Source organism: Tachysurus fulvidraco, chromosome 21, assembly GCF_022655615.1.
Source record: "Tachysurus fulvidraco isolate hzauxx_2018 chromosome 21, HZAU_PFXX_2.0, whole genome shotgun sequence".
In the NCBI taxonomy this organism is placed as follows: Eukaryota; Metazoa; Chordata; class Actinopteri; order Siluriformes; family Bagridae; genus Tachysurus; species Tachysurus fulvidraco.
In genome coordinates this window covers 20,703,875-20,723,874 of record NC_062538.1, presented here as the reverse complement: position 1 = coordinate 20,723,874, position 20,000 = coordinate 20,703,875, and the positions used below count along the sequence as shown (strand labels likewise).

Sequence of the window (20,000 nt, the reverse complement as noted above, 5' to 3'; positions counted from 1 at the left end):
ATCAAAACAAAAATCAAAACAAACGTGTAGCCAATGAGCAGAAAGGGGCGGGGCTTGTCAATATGCGGCGGAGAGAGTGTTCAGTGCGCATGTGTGACATTAGCAGAAAGCAGTTTTAACATCGACATGGAGAATAAAAACAAAGAAAGAAAGAGAAGAAAGACTTACGATAAGGACAAGAAGTAGGACGTGTTAATATAGGATCAGCTTTCCAGCGCTGGAGAGAACTGAAGGAGCAGGAAGTTGGCCACATATTCACAGGTTGGAGTTTCCCGAGTCAATAACTCCTGAGCTAAACGCTGTTACTACACAAATAACACCTCTTTTCTATCGTAGTAATGTAGAGAGGCAGCTACAACCGCGTTTTGTGTAGTAACAGCGTTTAGCTCAGGAGTTATCGACTCGGGAAACTCCGACCTGTGAATATGTGGCCGACTTTACTTAAGACGCCGAGGCGCTTTTTTCCTTCTCGATAGGTGAGTAACGTTGGTTTTGCTTTGTTACACAGAACCAACATATGCCTTTGTCCTTTACATGATTATGCTTGTGTGCCATTTTTGCTTGTTTGTTTATCTACAATCGTATTGTTCTTCCCTTCAGCTATGATAAAAGCACGTTTCTTTCCGTTAGTGTCTTGGGTTATGTGTGTGTGTGGGCGGAGCTATCGATACAGGGGTGGGACCCGTTTGGGTTGGGGCGTGTTTATTTTGGTGATTTCAAATGTCGACATCGGCTTTCAAAAATCGGAGACCCTGCCTTTAATGTATTTAACTAGCCAACTAGCTTGCAATATGCTATTATATCACATTAACCTACTCTGGGTAACTAAATCTGTGCACTAGTAGGCACCACACTGGAGTTTTGGTGGACTTGATGATAAATGTATATCAACCAAGACCATTTTTGTTGTTGGTAAAATTCTAAAAACTTTCTACAACATGCTAGTAACATTTATAGTAGGAAACCTTCTTAGTTCTCTGTTGCACCAGATGCCATTTGAAAGGCTCTTTAGCAAACCAAACCCAAAATGCTTCTTTTTATTGCATCACCTAAACCCAATCAGTCCTTCTTTCATCCTGAATAACATCGAACAGATTTCTAAACAGCTTTCGTTATTAGGAACGTAGCAGTAACGACATGGCGGTAATGTAGAGTATTGTTCCAGGCAGTGGGTTTCCATCAGCCGGGAAGTGTGAGGATCGCCTCGACTCCGGCCCGGGTGGACGAGATGAAGTACCAGATGACCCGAACTCATTGGCACCCCACACCACAGTTCTTTATCAAACCCGAGAAAGTTCTTGAGCTCTTCCCTCTGCTCAACATAGACAAGGTGAGACAACACCAAACTCTGTGAACACCACATGACTTTAAACATTTTATCCTATGCAGTCTCACGGGGGATTCCAGCGGACTCTGGGCACAAGACGGAGGACGCTCTGGGCACATCCTTCTCCTCCATCATAGGGCACAATCACATACCTTTTTACACACTACAGATAATTTAGAAATGTCTATCAGTCTTTGGACATGTGGAGAAAACCAGAGAAACCTGAGGAAACCCCAAGTACAGGGAGATCATGCGGGAATCAAACCCATAACCCCACGAAACTGCAAGGCGGTTAATAATAATTTAAATTAATAACCGATAATTAATAGTAATAATAACTAATACGTAAAGCTCAGCATGAAGAATGAACATCAGTCCAAAATGATTTGGACTGATATCAAATGACCTCAATTTTCATGTTAGCATCATTGTTGTATTTTTTTTTTCTTCCTCAGGTGTTAGCAGGTCTCTACACTCCCGGTGATGGACACATTGATCCCTACTCTCTCACCATGGCTCTCGCCGCAGGTGCTCGGATGTACGGCGCCCAGATCTACAGCCCTGCCCCTGTGACCGGTCTCGTCCCCACACCCGATGGCAGATGGGATGTCCGGACGCCTCACGGGACCATTCGCGCCAATCGCATCGTCAACGCCACAGGTTATTTCTCCCACTTGTTTTGCTTCAAAGTGTCCAATCCTTGTCCAGCACTGAACTTGGGGGCAGTCGTGGCCTAAAGGTTAGAGAGTCTGATTCATAACCCAAAGGTTGTGGGTTCGAGTCTCGGGCCGGCCACGACTGAGGTGCCCTTGAGCAAGCCATCGAATCCCCCCCAACTGCTCCCCGGGTGCCACAGCATAATGGCTGCCCACTGCTCCGGGTGTGTTCACGGTGTGTGTGTGTGTTCACTGCAGTGTGTGTGCACTTTGGATGGGTTAAATGCAGAGAACAAATTCTGAGTATGGATCACCGTAGTTAGCCGTATGTCACGTCACTATTTCATTACTTGAACTGGAATTATTATTAAACCTAGCATTATAATTATTAACATTTATTTATACTCATTATATGATTCCACAATCGTCCTGTGTATATTTGCGACTGCTTTTTGTTCACCACCCTCCCAAATTTCAACTTTGAATAACAAATTATTGCTGTTTTGAACATTTCTACTCACTCACACTCCTGTATTATTTGTAAGTCTTTCCTGAATGACAGTAGACTCGCTCTGAATTTGCTTGTTGCTGTTCCGTACCAAAGTGGAAGGTTTGTCAAGGCTTCGTGTCCCCACCTTCCCTGTAGGCCAATCAGGTCTCTCCAGTGAGCCGAGCCAATAGCAACGATGCACCAAGAATTAAAAACACCACCACCACCACCACCACCAAAAAAAAAAAAAACCTGTTCTGTTTATTTTGGCACACTGTTAGTGAGGCTGGTTAAAAAAAAAAAAAAGTCAGCTCTAAATATTTCAAATGAAAAAAGACCTAATGATTAAGACCTCCTTACTCGCTCACTGCTGAATAAATATCCCAGTCGTCTTCTTTCTCAGTAACATTAACATCCTGACCCTATAACTCTCGTTCTTTACGTTCTTTCTTTCCACTTTTTAATTCTGACCCTCTACATGTTTTTTTTTTCCAACACTCATTCCTCACTTTGCTTTCTAAATTTGTCCCCTGGACCTGAAACCTAAAACGAGAAAGAGAAAGCACATAGCTTAGTTGTTGAATATAAAGGTCAAGGTCTGTGGAAGATCTGCTACCTTTCTGTAAGAGATCTTCTGTCTTAGATCTGAATTACTGACTGACTACTGATTTGCGTTCGGAGTTAATTACTAGCTGAGGTACCGACTGACCTGCTGACTTAAGCACTATTCGGATGGGATTAGTTCTACGTGGGGACGTGGGGGTAAAGTAATTATTACCAGAGCTTCTCGGTGATTTTAGTCCCATCCGAATGTGCCATCTCGATAATCATTACGGTCAATGCCAGTAAAGATTACGGCGACTTTTACCTTCTGTAAAGAGGTCCGGAAAAATGACCTCAGGTAATACTAATCCCGTCCGAATCGACCCGCTGTAAATATGTACGGTAAAATTAATATTACAGACGTCCTGAGGTAAAATCGCTTTACTCCACGTCCCCACGTAGAACTAATCCAGTCCGAATAGTGCTTTAATTTCTAAACGACATCTAAAGCACTATTCGGACGGGATTAGTTCTACCTGGGGACGTGGAGTAATGTGATTTTACCTCAGGACGTCTGTAATATTAATTGGCCAATTCGCACGGGACAAGACATCTCAGTAAAACTAGCAGAAGTGGGAGGGGTAACTCGCTTTACGCCCCACAGTAACCTCCTTGTCATGTGTGTATGACGTCGCTTCCTGTTATCACGTGCACAAACAGACAGCATGGCGCCGGGAAAAACGGGAAATGACAGAATTTTACCGTACATATTTACAGCGGGTCTTTTCAGACGGGATCAGTATTACCTGAGGTAATTTTTCCGGACCTTTTTACAGAAGGTAAAAGTCGCCGTGATCTTTACTGACATTGTCCGTAATGATTACCGAGATGGCACATTCGGACGGGACTAAAATCACAGAGAAGCTCTGGTAATAATTACTTTACCCCCACGTCCCCACGTAGAACTAATCCCGTCCGAATTGGGCTTTAAACTGATATACTGACTCGCTTCTTACTGACTTACTCACTACTGACCTGTTAGAACTCTGTTAGAGTTAGAATCTGTTATAACTTTTAATCCACCCCTTCTGACCGGTCAGAATTTGAGAATTTTGTATAAACCGTTTTAAAAGAACGTCTTCAGAAAAAAAACAGAACGTACAACATCTGACCTAATGTCTGATCCGAGTCGCAGTGCAGACACAGATGGTACCGTGCTGCATAATTAACGCTTTAAACTACACTTTTATTTCTTTGTCGCCATTTGTGTCCTTGTGTCCTTATACACCTCCATCTGCCCTACAATTTACACAGAGAGAGCGAGAGGAAGAGGTTACCTCAGGTCACTTTGGAGCTTTACGTCACCAGAGATAATCGTTCAGACAGAGACAGAAATGCATTTATTTTAGAACCTGACCTGTCAGTGTTCCAGTTTAAAAGCTTAACTATTATCTCATGTCCTGCTGCTTTTTAATGCTTTTTTCTCTGGATGAGAACGGAATATGAAAAGAAAGTGAAGAATGCGGGATGTCGTAGTCTAGTGGTTAAGGTGTTGGAGGACTGTTGATCAGAAGGTCATGAGTTTGACTCCCGGGTCCACCGTGGGGTTAACCAGGTTAACACTCAATTGCTCAGTTGTCTAAATTGAAATAAATAGGATAAGGGTGTCTGCTAAATGTCAGAAATGTAATTGTAAGGTAAAAGATGACGAAATTTAATAATCACGTTATGCTCAAATACCACGGTGTTGCATTTAAAATATATACTTATATAAATGTGTATAAAGAAACTAATACCGAAGACTAAAATACAATTTGTAAAATATTCTACAGTCCTATTCCTATAAGGTTTGAGTTCATGATGTCATTGGATCACAGGTTTCTGGGCACGGGAACTTGGCCAGCTGATTGGTCTGGAGCATCCCACCATTCCTGTCCATCACCAATACGTGGTGACGGCGACGATTCCCGAAGTGAAGGCCCTGAAGCAAGAGCTGCCTGTCATACGGGACCTCGAGGGTTCGTATTACTTGCGTCAGGAGAGAGACGGTCTGCTGTTCGGCCCCTACGAGAAGGAGGAGAAGATGGTTCTGCAGGACTCGTGGGTTAGAGACGGAGTCCCCCCAGGTACCCACGACCACCCTGTGTGACGAAACTCAACAAAAATCTTTATTCAAGATATTAATCAACCTTTAACTAGGTTTCGGTAAGGAGTTGTTTGAATCGGACCTGGACCGCATCATGGAGCATGTGGAAATGGCCATGGAGATGGTTCCCGTTCTCAAGCATGCCGACATCATCAACATCGTGTCTGGACCGATCACATACACCCCGGACCTGCTGCCCATGTTGGGGCCACATCAGGGACTCCGTAACTACTGGACCGCCATTGGCTTTGGGTAAAAACAAACTGCGTGGCATGCGGCAATTTTGAAAGTGTTTATTAATGTGTTTTACAATATTTTTACATTGCTGCCCATCGATTTTAGTCACAGCATCTCTGACAGAAGTTCTGGCTGCAAGAAAATCGCAGGTTTAGATTAATGCACTCGTTCCAATATGTTATCATTTCTATAATAACCGCTCATTCACACAAGCAGTCACGGGGAGCCTGTGCCTATCTCAGGCATCATCGGGCATCGAGGCAGGATACACCCTGGACGGAGTGCCAACCCATCGCAGGGCACACACACACTCTCATTCACTCACACACTCACACACTACGGACAATTTTCCAGAGATGCCAATCAACCTACCATGCATGTCTTTGGACCGGGGGAGGAAACCGGAGTACCCGGAGGAAACCCCCGAGGCACGGGGAGAACATGCAAACTCCACACACAAGGCGGAGGCGGGAATCGAACCCCCAACCATGGAGGTGTGAGGCGAACTTGCTAACCACTAAGCCACCGTGCCCCCCTCACACGAGCATATGTAACACAATATAAAAACAAAGAACTTATAAATAAGTTTCTTAAAAATAAGTTATTTAATAAAGAACCTTAAATATTGTCAATTGAAGAATAAAAAGTTGGCACGTAGCTATGGAATAAATGAGAGGAGTAAAATAGTTTGGGACATGATGAAAAACAATCAAGCTCACATTCCAGGTCAAATTATACTGTAACCCAGGACTTTTGTCTAATCAAATTCTTTAAGTGAAATAGCAAAGTAATAAATGTAAGTATCTGGCCACAAGCCTGAACGGTTTTGTCCTGATAGGTATGGCATCATTCACGCGGGTGGAGTTGGAAAGTTCCTCAGTGACTGGATCATGAGCGGAGAGCCTGCTTATGATCTGATTGAATGCGACCCAAACCGCTATGGCAAGTGGACCACTGTGCCGTACTTGTGTGCCAAGGCCAGAGAGTCGTATGGCTTTAACAATGTGGGTAAGTTTTAATTAAATAACCCACAACCTAAACACAGATGTGTGGCACAATGAAAAGAAACAACATTGTGATGTAGCAATGTTGTGATGTAATATCTCTCTCTCTCTCTCTCTCTCTGTCTCTCTCTCTCTCTCACAGTGGGTTATCCTAAAGAAGAACGCTTTGCTGGTCGTCCCACTAGCAGAGTTAGTGGACTCTATGAGCACCTGAAGGATAAATGCTCAATGGGCTTCCACGCAGGCTGGGAGCAGCCACATTACTTCTACATGGCAGGAGATGATGTGGGCTACAAGTATAACATCCACCTTTACACATGAGCATGAACATGAACACTACGGCAAAGTCTTGATTTTTGATCACTTCTACACTTTACTATTAATTACTACAATATATATGAGACGGATATGTGTCTGAGATATTGATGGCTATCGATACAGACCCAGTTTCAGAAGGACAAACTGGTTCGGACCGGTCGGCCGAGAGTGCAAACTGGTAATGGAGAAAGTGGGAGTTATTGATCTTTCACCATTTGGTAAATTCACGGTCAAAGGGAAGGACGCGCACAGGCTGCTGGACCGACTGTTTGCCAACACTATGCCAAAGGTGAGGGGCAATTCATTCATTCATTTATTCATTTTCTACCGCTTATCCGAACTTCTCGGGTCACGGGGAGCCTGTGCCTATCTCAGGTGGCATCGAGGCAGGATACACCCTGGACGGAGTGCCAACCCATCGCAGGGCACACACACAAGGGGCAATTTAAATATTAAAATGTATTTTAAATATTATTCTTTGTTGGGTTTTGGGAATACATGATGTTCTTGTAAGCTGGATGTTGATATGTGATGATGGGTCCATGATGTCACTTCGGTTACCGCTGCACAGGTGGGATTGACCAACATCAGTCACATGCTGACGCCGAGGGGGCGTGTCTATGCTGAGGTCACCATTACTCAGGTCGCACCTGGAGAGTTCCTGCTCATCACCGGCTCAGGGTCCGAATTGCACGATCTAAGGTTAGTCTAAATCTTAGTGAGGCAGAATACAACAGAGGAGATGACGGTTAAAGGGTCCGGCACTGGCTCTCTGGTAGAGAATGTTCTAGTCATTAGCAGGATCTAGTGACTGGAACATTGTGGAAAAAAAATCTAAAAAATGTGTTACTTGGAACAATATTCAGTTAGGGAAAAGATAGTGAGAGACAAACAACCATTTTTGTTTTTGTTTCTTGCCTGTAGACGATTCTTTGGTGGTTTTTTATTACTTTTAATAAGTGAATGTTTCACAGTAAGATTATTTTGGACCTCGGTATTGTAAGGCTTTAAACAGAAGCCCGAGTGCCGCTCTTTGGCCTTGCTCGAGTCATAAAACAACAAACTGTACTAATGTTCTGTGGCTGCCCTCTTGTGGTCTGATTCCACACACGTTTGAAAACATTTTTGAAAAAATTCAGTATAGTTCATCGATGATAGACGTTTAAAACCACGAAGCATAAGTAATCGTTATTATTAGCTGTTATATGGTAGCGTGCTAATTTTATAGCTAACATTATTTAGCAGAAATCAGCTAACTTGCTCACAAAAAGCGATACCACTAGCAAACAAAGATTATATGAACCTGCTTTATCTAGTTATTACAGGCTGATTGCCTTAGCTAATTTTAGCTTTCACTCTCTTTCACTGCTTGGTATTAAATCAAATTAATAGCTTGTAACAGCTAGCATGGCTAAATATGAGTGGTTTTTTTACTTTTTACGTAAATAGCTAGCTGTATTTTTTTTATTTTTTTTGGCATTTCACGCTTGCTAGCTCACTTTCGTTGTTGCTAGCTATCACAGCTAACATGACTGAGTAATTATCTTAGATTTTTCACTCTTGGTTGGTACTAAACTAAGCAAAACAAAGTAGCTAGTAACTAGTAACCATGATGTCAAACTGGTGCTAGGACACTTTAGCATTGTTTAGCAATTAGTTTAATATAAGCACTTGAACTTTATGGTTCGTTGCAATCATATTCATGTTTTTCGTGCGTGATCCATAATCAGATGGATCGAGAGAGAAGCAGCTGATGGCGACTATGATGTGGACATTACTAACGTCACCGATGGCATTGGGGTGCTAGGAGTGGCAGGCCCGAACTCTCGCAAAGTCCTACAGAAACTCACAGACGAAGACCTGAGCGACGCTGCCTTTAAATTCCTCCACTGCAAAGCCATTCAGCTGGCTAAGGTCCCGGTACGGGCAATACGGATATCCTACACGGGTATGAAAATGAGGAATTCTGAATCGCATGGCAACCATAGTCTTCGCAATTAAAAAGACACGATTCATCGTTCAGAATCACTTTACTTGAGTGATAAACTGCATAAATCAAAATAAATTGTGTTTTTTTAGCCGCTGTGAATGTAAAGAGTAAACAGTTTCTTGTGTGTTTGTTAAGGGGAGCTCGGGTGGGAGTTGTACGTGGACATGCCAAAGCTGGCAGAAGTATACCAGGCCATAATGGAGGCTGGAAAAGAGGAGGGCATTGATAACTTCGGCACTTACGCCATGGCCTCCCTCAGACTGGAAAAGGGCTTCCGAGGCTGGGGAGCTGAGGTCTCTCTCTCTCTTGCTCACACACACACACACACACACACACACACACACACACACACACACACACACACACACACACACACACACACACAGTCAGAGTAGAAGGTGAACATTTCACGAATGTGTAATTAAAAACCTACCACACTGGAACTCAACTGGAACCGTTATTATTATTATTAGCTCAAAGTTATTGACCATTCTGTGTGTTTTGTTGTGTGTGTGTGTGTGTGTGTGTGTGTGTGTGTGTGTGTAGATGAATTGTGACACAAATCCTCTCGAGGCTGGTCTGGATTACTTCATCAAACTCAACAAGGTAGCTTTTATTTGATTAAAGCATATGTTAAGAAAATTTGTAGGCTATTAAAGCATGAATCATTACTCTGTGTGTGTGTGTGTGTGTGTGTGTGTGTGTTTGTGCGTGCCAGCCAGCAGATTTCATTGGAAAGAAGGCACTACAGGAAATCAAGGATCAGGGACTAACGAGGAAGTTAGCGTATCTCACCATGGATACGGACAACGTGGACCCTGAGGGCAATGAGACCATCTGGCACAATGGGAAGGTAAAATATACAAGCTCATCATTGTGAACGGCTCGTTAAAAGCCTGCACATTTGTGCAAAAACGAACGGTAACAATTTTTTACGATACTTTGCTCTAATTTTATGATACCTTGCTTGCTATCTTTTTTATTTTTGGAATGACCGCACTCACTTGAAACTTCTGTGCACTCAGGTAGACCGTCCTCAATCTCCCTGTTAAAGATAATGTTCAAGTGACGCATTCGGTCCAGGACTGTCCTCATTAACAAAAGCAAAGTTAATACCTTGCCTTTATTGAGTGATCTTTACAATTTTGTACTTGTGCTCCATCTAGGTGGTTGGGAACACAACCTCTGGAGCGTACAGCTACTCGATTCAGCAGAGTCTGGCGTTTGGTTACCTACCCATTGAACTAGCCACTGTTGGTCAGAAGGTCGAGGTGGAGCTCCTGGGCAGGAAGTATCCAGCCACGGTGGTTCAGGAGCCGCTGGTACACACCGAACCCACCAGAACACGTCTGCAAAAAAAGAAGAATAGTGCAGCGTGAAGTACGGATATGAACACTGGACCTCAGCTTTGTGACCAGAAAACAAATGATACTGAATCGTACAATAATAATGAAATAAAGCCAAACTATGACTCTGTAAAGTACAATAAAATGCAATTTCTTGCATGTCTTTCTTTTAAAAAAAAAAAAAAAAAGATCAATGAGCTAATTGTGGCCCATTAAAGTTCATTGTTTAAATAAAAAAAAAAAAAAGAACTTTTTGTTTTGAACACTGTGGGTGCATTTACACGTTTCTTAACACGATCTTAAATCTTATGCTGCATTAAAGAAGGCAAACAGAATAAGGTTGTGTGTCTGGCAGATTTGAAGCAGTTTGATCGGGCAGGAATCAGTTGCTGTACTGAAGTAACATGGAATAAAACTATTTATTATTCTGTCAAATGGGAAAACCTGAAAAAGGCAAAACAAGTTAAGTTTAACCTAAAAGATCGGTTAAGGCACTTTAATGACGGCCATCAAGTTCTTTCTTTCAACATAAAGCAGTGAAATTTTGGGATTTTTTTTTGTCCATGACACACAATAAAAAGGCTTTTGGACAAAATCAAAACATCAACAAATCAACCACTAGCTTGATTATTGCTGCAGATCGTTACCTTCATATCGTTTTCATATCATTTCTGTATATTAATTCTAATCAGTATTATAGAATAGTGGTTTTGTTTACATGTAGAATTCATATCTACTTTGGTCGATAAATAATCATTTTAAGCAGTTAAAGGCAGGGTCTCTGATTTTTGAGAAATGCTTCAGAAAACTGAGTCGGGCCGACTACTAAACAAAAATCAAAACAAAAATCAAAACAAACGTGTAGCCAATGAGCAGAAAGGGGCGGGGCTTGTCAATATGCGTTGGAGAGGGTGTTCAGTGCGCATGTGTGACATTAGCAGAAAGCGGTTTTAACATCGACACGGAGGATAAAAACAAAGAACGAAAGAGAAGAAAGACTGACGATAAGGACAAGAAGTAGGACGTGTTAATATAGGATCAGCTTTCCAGCGCTGGAGAGAACTGAAGGAGCAGGAAGTCGGCCACATATTCACAGGTTGGAGTTTCCCGAGTCAATAACTCCTGAGCTAAACGCTGTTACTACACAAATAACACCTCTTTTCTATCGTAGTAATGTAGAGAGGCAGCTACAACCGCGTTTTGTGTAGTAACAGCGTTTAGCTCAGGAGTTATCGACTCGGGAAACTCCGACCTGTGAATATGTGGCCGACTTTACTTAAGACGCCGAGGCGCTTTTTTCCTTCTCGATAGGTGAGTAACGTTGGTTTTGCTTTGTTACACAGAACTAATATATGCCTTTGTCCTTTACATGATTATGCTTGTGTGGCATTTTTGCTTGTTTGTTTATCTGCAATCGTATTGTTCTTCCCTTCAGCTATGATAAAGACACGTTTCTTTCTGTTAGTTGCCTGGGTTACGTATGTATGTGTGGGTGGAGCTATCGATACAGGGGTGGGACCCGTTTGGGTTAGGGGCGTGTTTGTTTTGGTGATTTCAAATGTCAACATTGGCTTTCAAAAAGAGTAGTGTTTTTGTTTACATGTAGAATTCATATCTACTTTGGTCGATAAATAATAATTTTAAGCAGTTATATTTTGCTTTTATGTAACTTTCAAAGCATTAGAGAAAGAACTGGTATTGTATAGGCAAGTTTTGGTGCCTATAATTGACCTAACTGACCTTTTTTTTTTGTTTTTTTTTAAGTGTTCCTGTAAATGCGAATAGTAATTCTTTTTCCCCCAGTTTTTAAATAACCTTATTCTCATCATTACTTGGACTGTCTCAACAGTGAACCTGGAAACAATGATATGTTTTGTCATTGTGATGAAAAATAGCCTAAGATCGGATCACGAGTGGATAGAACCAAGTATAGATTTGACCTGAATATATCCAATGATTATAAAGATTCTATTCACACAAAGCAACTACAGAGATGGTCTGAGATGTATGGCCAAAATACTGTATATATGTAGCATGAATGGAAACTTCTCCAAATGTATCACAGACAACACCACAAGGCTGTCACTCAGGTTGCCAGGTTTGTGGTTTTCCTGTGCAACTAAGGTTAAGTGATTGACTAGCCTTGGTCAGAATAGGGAGGCATTGGGGTGCTGTAATCTGACTGCCCCATTCAAGAAATTGCTCCGGAGGCTGCTGCTGGTCTGCTGGTACTTTCTTCCAGATGGAAGGAGAGTGAACAGCCAATAGGATGAGTGAAAAAGGGCTGTCTACAATACTGGTGGCATTGCAGATGCAGTGGTTGTTGTATGACGTGTCGCTAGTTTATGATCTCTTCAGCTGTCCTCACGACCTACTGTACGTCCTTGAAGTCATAGAACGTTTAGTTCCCTTACCGCACAGCGAGGCAGCTGGTCAGGACGCTTTCTATTGTCCTTCTCTAGAGGGTTGGGAGGATCGGAGGAGGGGGTTAGGTTTCTTCAGCCTGTGTATGAAGGACCTGAGTCTTCATGGTTGGGCAGGTGGTTTTAAGAGTCCATGAGAGGCGCTCTGTCATGTGCACACTTGGATGTTTGACTCTCTCCATAGTTGTTGAGCTGTTATAAGTTACAGGACTGTTCTTGAACATTAAATCTAACCACAAATTAATAAAATATTATCAAAAGGTTATAAGTGTTCTATAAGTGGAATAAAGCTATTAAGGTTGTGCTAGTATTGCAATTACATTTATTTGCTTATTTAATAATTACTCATTTACTTCAGCTGTGTTTACTTCTGTGGCTTTTTTTTTTGTTCTACACCAAAAATACATAATGCTTTATTGCAGAAGGCACTGAATCAATTCTCTATTCTCAGGCATTATTAATTTAGAATCGATCTATGACGGAGTCGATTCTGTCCAGAGACTCGATTCGGTGATACCAGGCATTGGAAATAGAGTCGACTCTGAATCATCCGAAGGTGTTTTTACAGAGTAAAATTGATCCGACTCAGTTTCTTTTACAGGATTGAAAGTATAGAGAAAATATAATCTACAACACAAACATCAGCAGCAACATCGATTTCTGGGGGTAAGAAGAACTTCTCTTTATCACTTCATCGCACCACTCTGCTATTAATAATTCCCCTATATACAGTAACAGCATGCTTATTGCTTATATATGACTCATCCTTAACGAAAATACAGCCTGGGTGTGCAGTCATGCAGCTCTTTAATAACCAGATAATACAGCTGTAATCCTTTGTTATCATGTATAATTTATGTGCATAATATAGTTGCAGCCAGTTGTTAGGGAGAAATAATGCCTGTGTTTGGTAAAGAGCAGGGTTGAAAGGGAAAGCCCTCGACTTCCTCTCATCTCTTTCTCTTTCTGTCTCTCCCTCAATTTCCTGCACTTTAATGAGAATGGTGTAGGAGTGGACCTGACACACTTAAGTCACGATTATGGAGACACACACACACACACACACACACACACACACACACAATTCTTATGTAACAGAGAAATTGACAATTAGCATATATCATAATCGATCATAATAAAAGCATAATAAAAGGAAGAATTACCAACATTCTCTTAACATTATTCGTTACATTCAACATGGGAAAACTGTGAAAAAAGCCTGGACTGGTGGACAAATCTGGGTCTTGGCCACTCACTCTCACTCACTCATTTTCTACCGCTTTATCCGAACTACCTCGGGTCACGGGGAGCCTGTGACCTGCCTGTGACAGGCGTCATCGGGCATCGAGGCAGGATACACCCTGGACAGAGTGCCAACCCATCGCAGGGCGCACACACACACACTCTCATTCACTCACGCAATCACACACTACGGACAATTTTCCGGAGATGCCAATCAACGTACCATGCATGTCTTTGGACCGGGGGAGGAAACCGGAGTACCCGGAGGAAACCCCCGAGGCACGGGGAGAACATGCAAACTCCACACACACAAGGTGGAGGCAGGAATCGAACCCCGACCCTGGAGGTGTGAGGCGAATGTGCTACCCACTAAGCCACCGTGCCCCCCCGGGTCTTGGTCACATAATCAAAAAGTTTGATTATTTTTATTTTAGCCAAAGGGAAAAATAACAGAAAATTACAGCATGATTTCGAACTTCTAATTAGGTGCACAGTCTACAGCCAATGGACTCAAGTCATGGTATGAGATCGGTTGTTGGGGGTTAGATGTCATTGTTAATATTGGTTATGGGGAGAACTAGAATAGGTCTTTGCCCACCTACAGTATTATCTGTACCAGCCCACCCTGATATAACTAGCTGGAACCGGCCTTGATTACTGTTGTCATATATATGATATTATACAGTGATACCTCAAGATACGAGTTTAATTCGTTCCCTGACCTCGCTCGTATCTCAAATTGCTCGTATCTTAAAGCAATTTTCCCCGTTTAAATTAATTGAAATCCCATTAATCCGTTCCAGCTTGCAAAATTCCACTCCAGTTGTTTTATGTGTTTTAAATATGAAAAACGTGCAGTACCTGTATTTTATAAATGACAAATATTGTATAAAAACATACAGTAATAAAAGAGAATGTAAAAAAAATAAATAAACTGGTTTTACTATAAAGTGTATTATTTACCTTGGAGATCAGAGACGACTCGAGCTAACGGAAGACGCGCACGGAGGTTGAGGGAGGAGTAAACAGGCGGAATTTTGTCTCGTACATACACTTTCACTTTCGGTCACTTACTCGCTACCGTACACTCTTAATGCTACTTTACACTTAAATGGAACTTAACTAAACTTCACTAAAATAAACCATCTTAACTGAAATTCTCTTAACTGAACTTAATTGCTACAATTTCTGTTTTCTTTACATTAATTTTGCTTAATTTTCTTCATCGCTTTTCTCTTCACTTGTTTTTGCCTTTTTTTTTTTTAATAAATACCTGTCCAAGGAGGTTTGTCACTTCCTCCCTTTTAAAATGTTTCGGAGACGTGTAAGGCAAGTGTCATTAAACAACGCTGATGAACGACCAGTTGCAACTTTTTCTGGGATGCTCGTATCTCACGTGTGGTTGTTGGGGATCTTTGTTTCGGCGGCGACGGCGACTCGGATGCTCGTATCTCAAGGCAAATATTTGGTCGAATCACAGCTTGTATCTCAAAAAATTTGTATTCCAATGCACTCGTATCTCGAGGTATCACTGTATAATGATTGGTCAGATTGTATCAAATTTTATGTTGGAAAAGTTTACGTTTTATGTTCCCGTACAAACGATAAAGTCTTACAATGAATAGAAACTTGAGATTTGAATTATAGCTAGGAATATCGTCAGAGCTACTGTTAGAAAAAAACATCTGACCAATCAGAATTGAGAAATCAATACTGTAGCATGTTATAATATGATGTAAAAAAACCCAATCTACCAGTCACTTTTTATTCGTAACAGCAAACAGAACATACACAAAACATGTCACAGCCGATATAAACATTCTCCGATAATTCAGTTTTGAATCAAGTTTTAAATTTGAAATAAAACAGAAATGTCAATCTCAGAGCTGTAATAATAATAATTACTATTTTTTAAATTATTTAATTAATATTTTTTTTAATGCTAGATAATGGTGCTTCGTGGCATTAATGGTAATAGTAGTTTGCATATTTTGGTAAACATTAACATGTATCAAGTCTAATAGGTGTGTGTGTGTGTGTGTGTATGTATGTGTGTATATATATATATATATATATATATGTCTGGTGATTTATTTTGTTTTTAGCAAGGATGATTTTTATTTTGTAGCTTTTTAATTTCTTTACCCGTTTCAATCAACTTAAAACTGCTATTAATATACGTACAAAATTGTATATATAGACATATCCTTCTTTTAGAATATAAATTGTCCTGCATATTTATAACCTTACTCTGGTTATATAGTATGCTCTGTGACGTTCATACTGTCGAGGCCCAGGAGGGACATCTAAATTAGACAGAATTAGTCCCTGGGGAGGGGGATGAGGAGGGCAGCTTTAATTTGCCCCTTTTACTGATTCTCCCGCTTAAGACAATGCAAACAGGAACAGTACAGAGAACCTTCACAGGGAATGCTGAGACCGAGCGAAACAGTGTTGTTAGAACAAAGCAGTCGCAGTCTCATTCTTTTCTTGTGTGTGCATGTGATAAATGGTTTCTCCCATCACCTGAGCCAAGAATGGTTCAGCCCACTATTCAGCCAGCCTACCCTGAATGAGTCATCCCGCCCGCCTCTGATTGGCCGGCCTCTCTCCATCCCAAGGGATCGCCTTGCAGAAAGAAGCAGAGGCCCGACTCCATTCACAGAAACGAGCCCGCACTCGTTTGCTGCCTCATTCACAGCCAAGGCGCCGTTCGCCATCTCCTCCTCACTCTAGCATCCTATCCTCAGCATCCTTTCTTTCTTTCTTTCTTTTTTTCTTTCTTTCTCTCATCTCTCTCATCATCATCCTCGCATCGTTTTTTTTCCCTTTTTTGTGTGTGGTCTCTAGAGAACAGAAACGTGTTCTCCCCCCCCTCTCCCTTGCTCTTTCCCTCTCTCTATCTCTATCTGTTTTTCTTTTTTTTTTTTTTTTTAATTCGTAGGCAGGCAGGAAGGCAAGACGTTGGGAGGGACCGCAGTGCGAATGCTGCAGCAGCGAACGCAGAAGAGGAAGCTTATGAATGACTGACGCTCTCCCGATGCACACTTCCTGTGGACGGTTTTTTTACATGAATGGCGCTTTTTTTTCCCACCCTGGATTAACGCAGCGGGCTTCTCTCTGCCAGCTGGCTCTCAATGAAGCAGAGAAAGATCGGATCTTTTGATTTATCGCGCCGTTCATTCAGAAACTGGACTCTGATCACTTCTCACTTTGTTCCTTTTTTGATATGACAATCAATTATTCAGCGAGACAAAAAAATGCTGAGCTTGTCTTAGAGGAATTTATGATCGAATGTGATCGCTACCTGAGGGAATTCGAGATTAGCAAGAGCTGACATTTCTGTGATGTATTTGAATATGTAGGGGGAAAAAACATGGAGACGAACTGTTGAACAAAGAGGGGGAAAAAAAAACGTCTTTGGCTTTATGCTGTGATTTTAGAGAATTTGGTAACCATGGAGAATGCAGTGATATAGGCGCTGTTTAGAATGATGCACATCAACAAAGCAGAGGCTCAGATGCAGATAAAAATTTCATTTTAGATTAGAAATTATATATATTTGTATACATATATATATATGTGTGTGTGTGTGTGTGTGTGTATGTATATATATATACGTATATATATAAATACATATAGCTCGGTCCACATTTTCTTCCAGAACTGGAAACAAAGTGATTATATTTTTTTTTCCTCAATGATAAATTGAGGTTTGCCCTTAATGCTTAACGTGAGGACGGTGTTTACGGCACAGAATCACTGAGCTTTGCCTTTCTGTCAGGTGTCTGGAAAATTAGTCGTCATCATGGAGAGCGGCTCAACTTTGCTTCTACGTCGTGGACGTAGAAATGGACATCTGACCGCTAGCTCTATCACAACACCGTTCGTTGTCGTTTGAAAGACGGCGTTTTTCTTTCTTTCTTTCCTGTCATGATATTCATTTAGGTTGCTTTCCATTTATTTATTTCATTTGTGTTTTTCCTTCACTTGCTGTTTTATTTGATTTTTTTCAGGAGTTCTCACTTGTTGTTTCTCTTGTTGTCGTCGCTGTTAATGACATTTATGTTGAATTAAGGAGATCGAGATCCGACCTGCAAGGACACGTTACCTGTTGTTCGTTATTTGGTATTATTCTTTGCTAACAATTTTTATACAATATCTTTTTTTTTTTAGTCTGAATGAAAGAAAGGCATTTTGGTGGACAGTGACAAAATATCGTCATGAGGAAATTTCAGAATTGATCTGTTCTGATGTGCTGCAAGTGGGAGGTTTTTTTCTGCAACAGGAAGTGATCTGTGGCGTTGAGTGAGTCTTTTGTTGAGAAGGGCTCTCTCTCTCTCTCTCTCTCTCTCTCTCTCTCTCTCTCTCTCTCTCTCTCTCTCTCTGCGAGTGAGTCATGCGTGTGCACAGATCTGCCAGGCTGCAGAGCGAGAGAGAGACATCTCCTTCATAAAGCTCTTTTCTCCTCTATTGCTTGAACGCCATTGCTGAAGAGGAGCATCAACTTACTTCCCCCTATTTGTTCTTTCGTTTTTTTTTTAACCTCCCATGGATTGTTTGAGTTGTGGTGTGTTTCTGGTTGTTGAGGTGGCCTAGTGCGTTGAGGGGGTTTGTAGCTTTTGGTTGAGCAGATACCATAGTGAGTCGTCGCCGCCACCACCACCTGCACCACCACAGGTACCATCACTACAGCTCAGCACCGACAGGACAGATACAGGCTTACTTGTACTTTTCTATCCGTGAGACTTTTTCGGCTCAGACATGCCAGAGGAGCGGTCAGCGAGCACGGCATTGCTTGTGCCCGTGCGCGTATAGGCACACGGAGCCGGGGGCATGCTGCAGCGCGCCAAGTACAATCGCTTCCGCAATGAGTCGGTGACATCTGTCGATGAGCTGCTGTTGCACGGCCTTCCGATGAATGCCAAGGTGCCTGCTGGCGCCCCGGCGCCTGCTCCGGAGCCGCCGTATGCGCCTGCTGCCGAGGCCCTGCCCCATGAAACAGCGGAGGACTCGGGCACCGCCCTGTGCACACTTATCAACAAGGTGTCCAGTCTTAAATTTACCAACTCCTCCGGCCTGCTGGGCATCAAAGGCCTGCCATCAGCTGTCAAGGACCTAGCTGTGTCCAAACTTCAGGGAGGAGGAGGAGTAGGAGGGGGAGGGGGAGCAGGAGGAGGGTCCTCGAGTAGCCCAGCATCTTCCTCCAGCCTCTTGGTGGCCACTGGGGGCATCTCGTGCGCTTCTGCCACCTCTGGCCACCACGAGCCAGGCTCCATGAGCACAGGGAAGAAGGGAAGGATGGAGGAGGCACAGACCGGTGGAGAGGACTGGCACGCAGGTGGTGTGGGTGGCACTGGAGGAGAATGCGCAGGCCTGGTGAATAAACCCTCAAGAGGATGGCTACACTCCAGCGATAAGATCGCCGGACCTGGAGTGACGTACGTCGTAAAGGTATGGCCCCTCTATTCTCTTTCATCCTTCTCCATAATATCTGCAAGACTCCTGTTTGTTTTTCCTTCGGAGCTTTATCTAATTTATTCTGTCCATCTCTTTATTCACCACTTCTAAGCTTCTGGAAAATAGGAGAGCAAACAGCTCAGTCACTCAGAAACAGCAGTGCTCGTTTCTTTTCACTCGCAAAGAGAGAAGCAATGGCGAGGGTTGAAAACAGGCTATTAAATAACACAGGCTCAGTCAGACAAACTACCTTCAGGGAGGAAAAACAAGCAGCGTTAGGATGCTGAACATGGCCATGTTTTGTGGGCAGTTCAGAATTGTTTTCAATCTCAAATTCCTTTTACTCTGTTCTCATGTATGAAGCTTCAATCGTTGCTTCACCATCTTGAGCTGAGTGTATCCTGTACTGTTAGCTTTAGCTGCACACTCAATCCCCTCTCTCTCTCTCTCTCCCTCTCTCTCTCTCTCTCTCTCTCTCTCTCCCTCCCTCTCTCTCTCTCTCTCTCTCTCTCTCTCTTTTGTAATTATTATTTTTTTAATCTGCTGCATATGCACCATACAGGTTCTCCAAGCGACGGGCTATTTTTTTTACCATGCCGGTCAATCTATCCAAACGAACACCAAGTTTATCTCATCAAGCGGAAGCAGAATGCAAATAGTGTAACCACGGTGACCAAAGCGAAGGCAGGAGAGCTGCTCTGCTATCACTCGCATTCATAAAATATAATGGTGGCCCTGGTAGGAGTTTTAAAGGCAAAATGATTCGGTATAGCTCATTAAACACTCGTGTCATACAACACAAGAACATAAATGGATTT

The 20,000-nt window shown here is 42.3% G+C and overlaps 2 protein-coding genes across 2 annotated transcripts in view; both read left to right on the top strand.

Moving 5' to 3' along the window:
- The window catches only part of dmgdh (dimethylglycine dehydrogenase), a 12,733-nt gene extending 2,517 nt beyond the window's left edge, over positions 1–10,216 (top strand). The window contains exons 4-16 of the mRNA XM_027152612.2: positions 1,166–1,330; positions 1,783–1,987; positions 4,894–5,142; positions 5,216–5,414; positions 6,238–6,407; positions 6,546–6,699; positions 6,845–7,010; positions 7,293–7,423; positions 8,452–8,669; positions 8,847–9,004; positions 9,258–9,317; positions 9,430–9,564; positions 9,878–10,216. Of these exons, the coding sequence (XP_027008413.2) occupies positions 1,166–1,330; positions 1,783–1,987; positions 4,894–5,142; positions 5,216–5,414; positions 6,238–6,407; positions 6,546–6,699; positions 6,845–7,010; positions 7,293–7,423; positions 8,452–8,669; positions 8,847–9,004; positions 9,258–9,317; positions 9,430–9,564; positions 9,878–10,090 (2,223 nt within the window). The 3' untranslated portion in view covers positions 10,091–10,216. The remainder of the gene's footprint in view (positions 1–1,165; positions 1,331–1,782; positions 1,988–4,893; positions 5,143–5,215; positions 5,415–6,237; positions 6,408–6,545; positions 6,700–6,844; positions 7,011–7,292; positions 7,424–8,451; positions 8,670–8,846; positions 9,005–9,257; positions 9,318–9,429; positions 9,565–9,877) is intronic.
- Positions 10,217–16,147: 5,931 nt separating this feature from the next.
- The window catches only part of shc3 (SHC (Src homology 2 domain containing) transforming protein 3), a 20,811-nt gene continuing 16,958 nt past the window's right edge, over positions 16,148–20,000 (top strand). Inside the window, exon 1 of the mRNA XM_047806008.1 lies at positions 16,148–19,176. Within this exon, the coding sequence (XP_047661964.1) occupies positions 18,559–19,176 (618 nt within the window). The 5' untranslated portion in view covers positions 16,148–18,558. The remainder of the gene's footprint in view (positions 19,177–20,000) is intronic.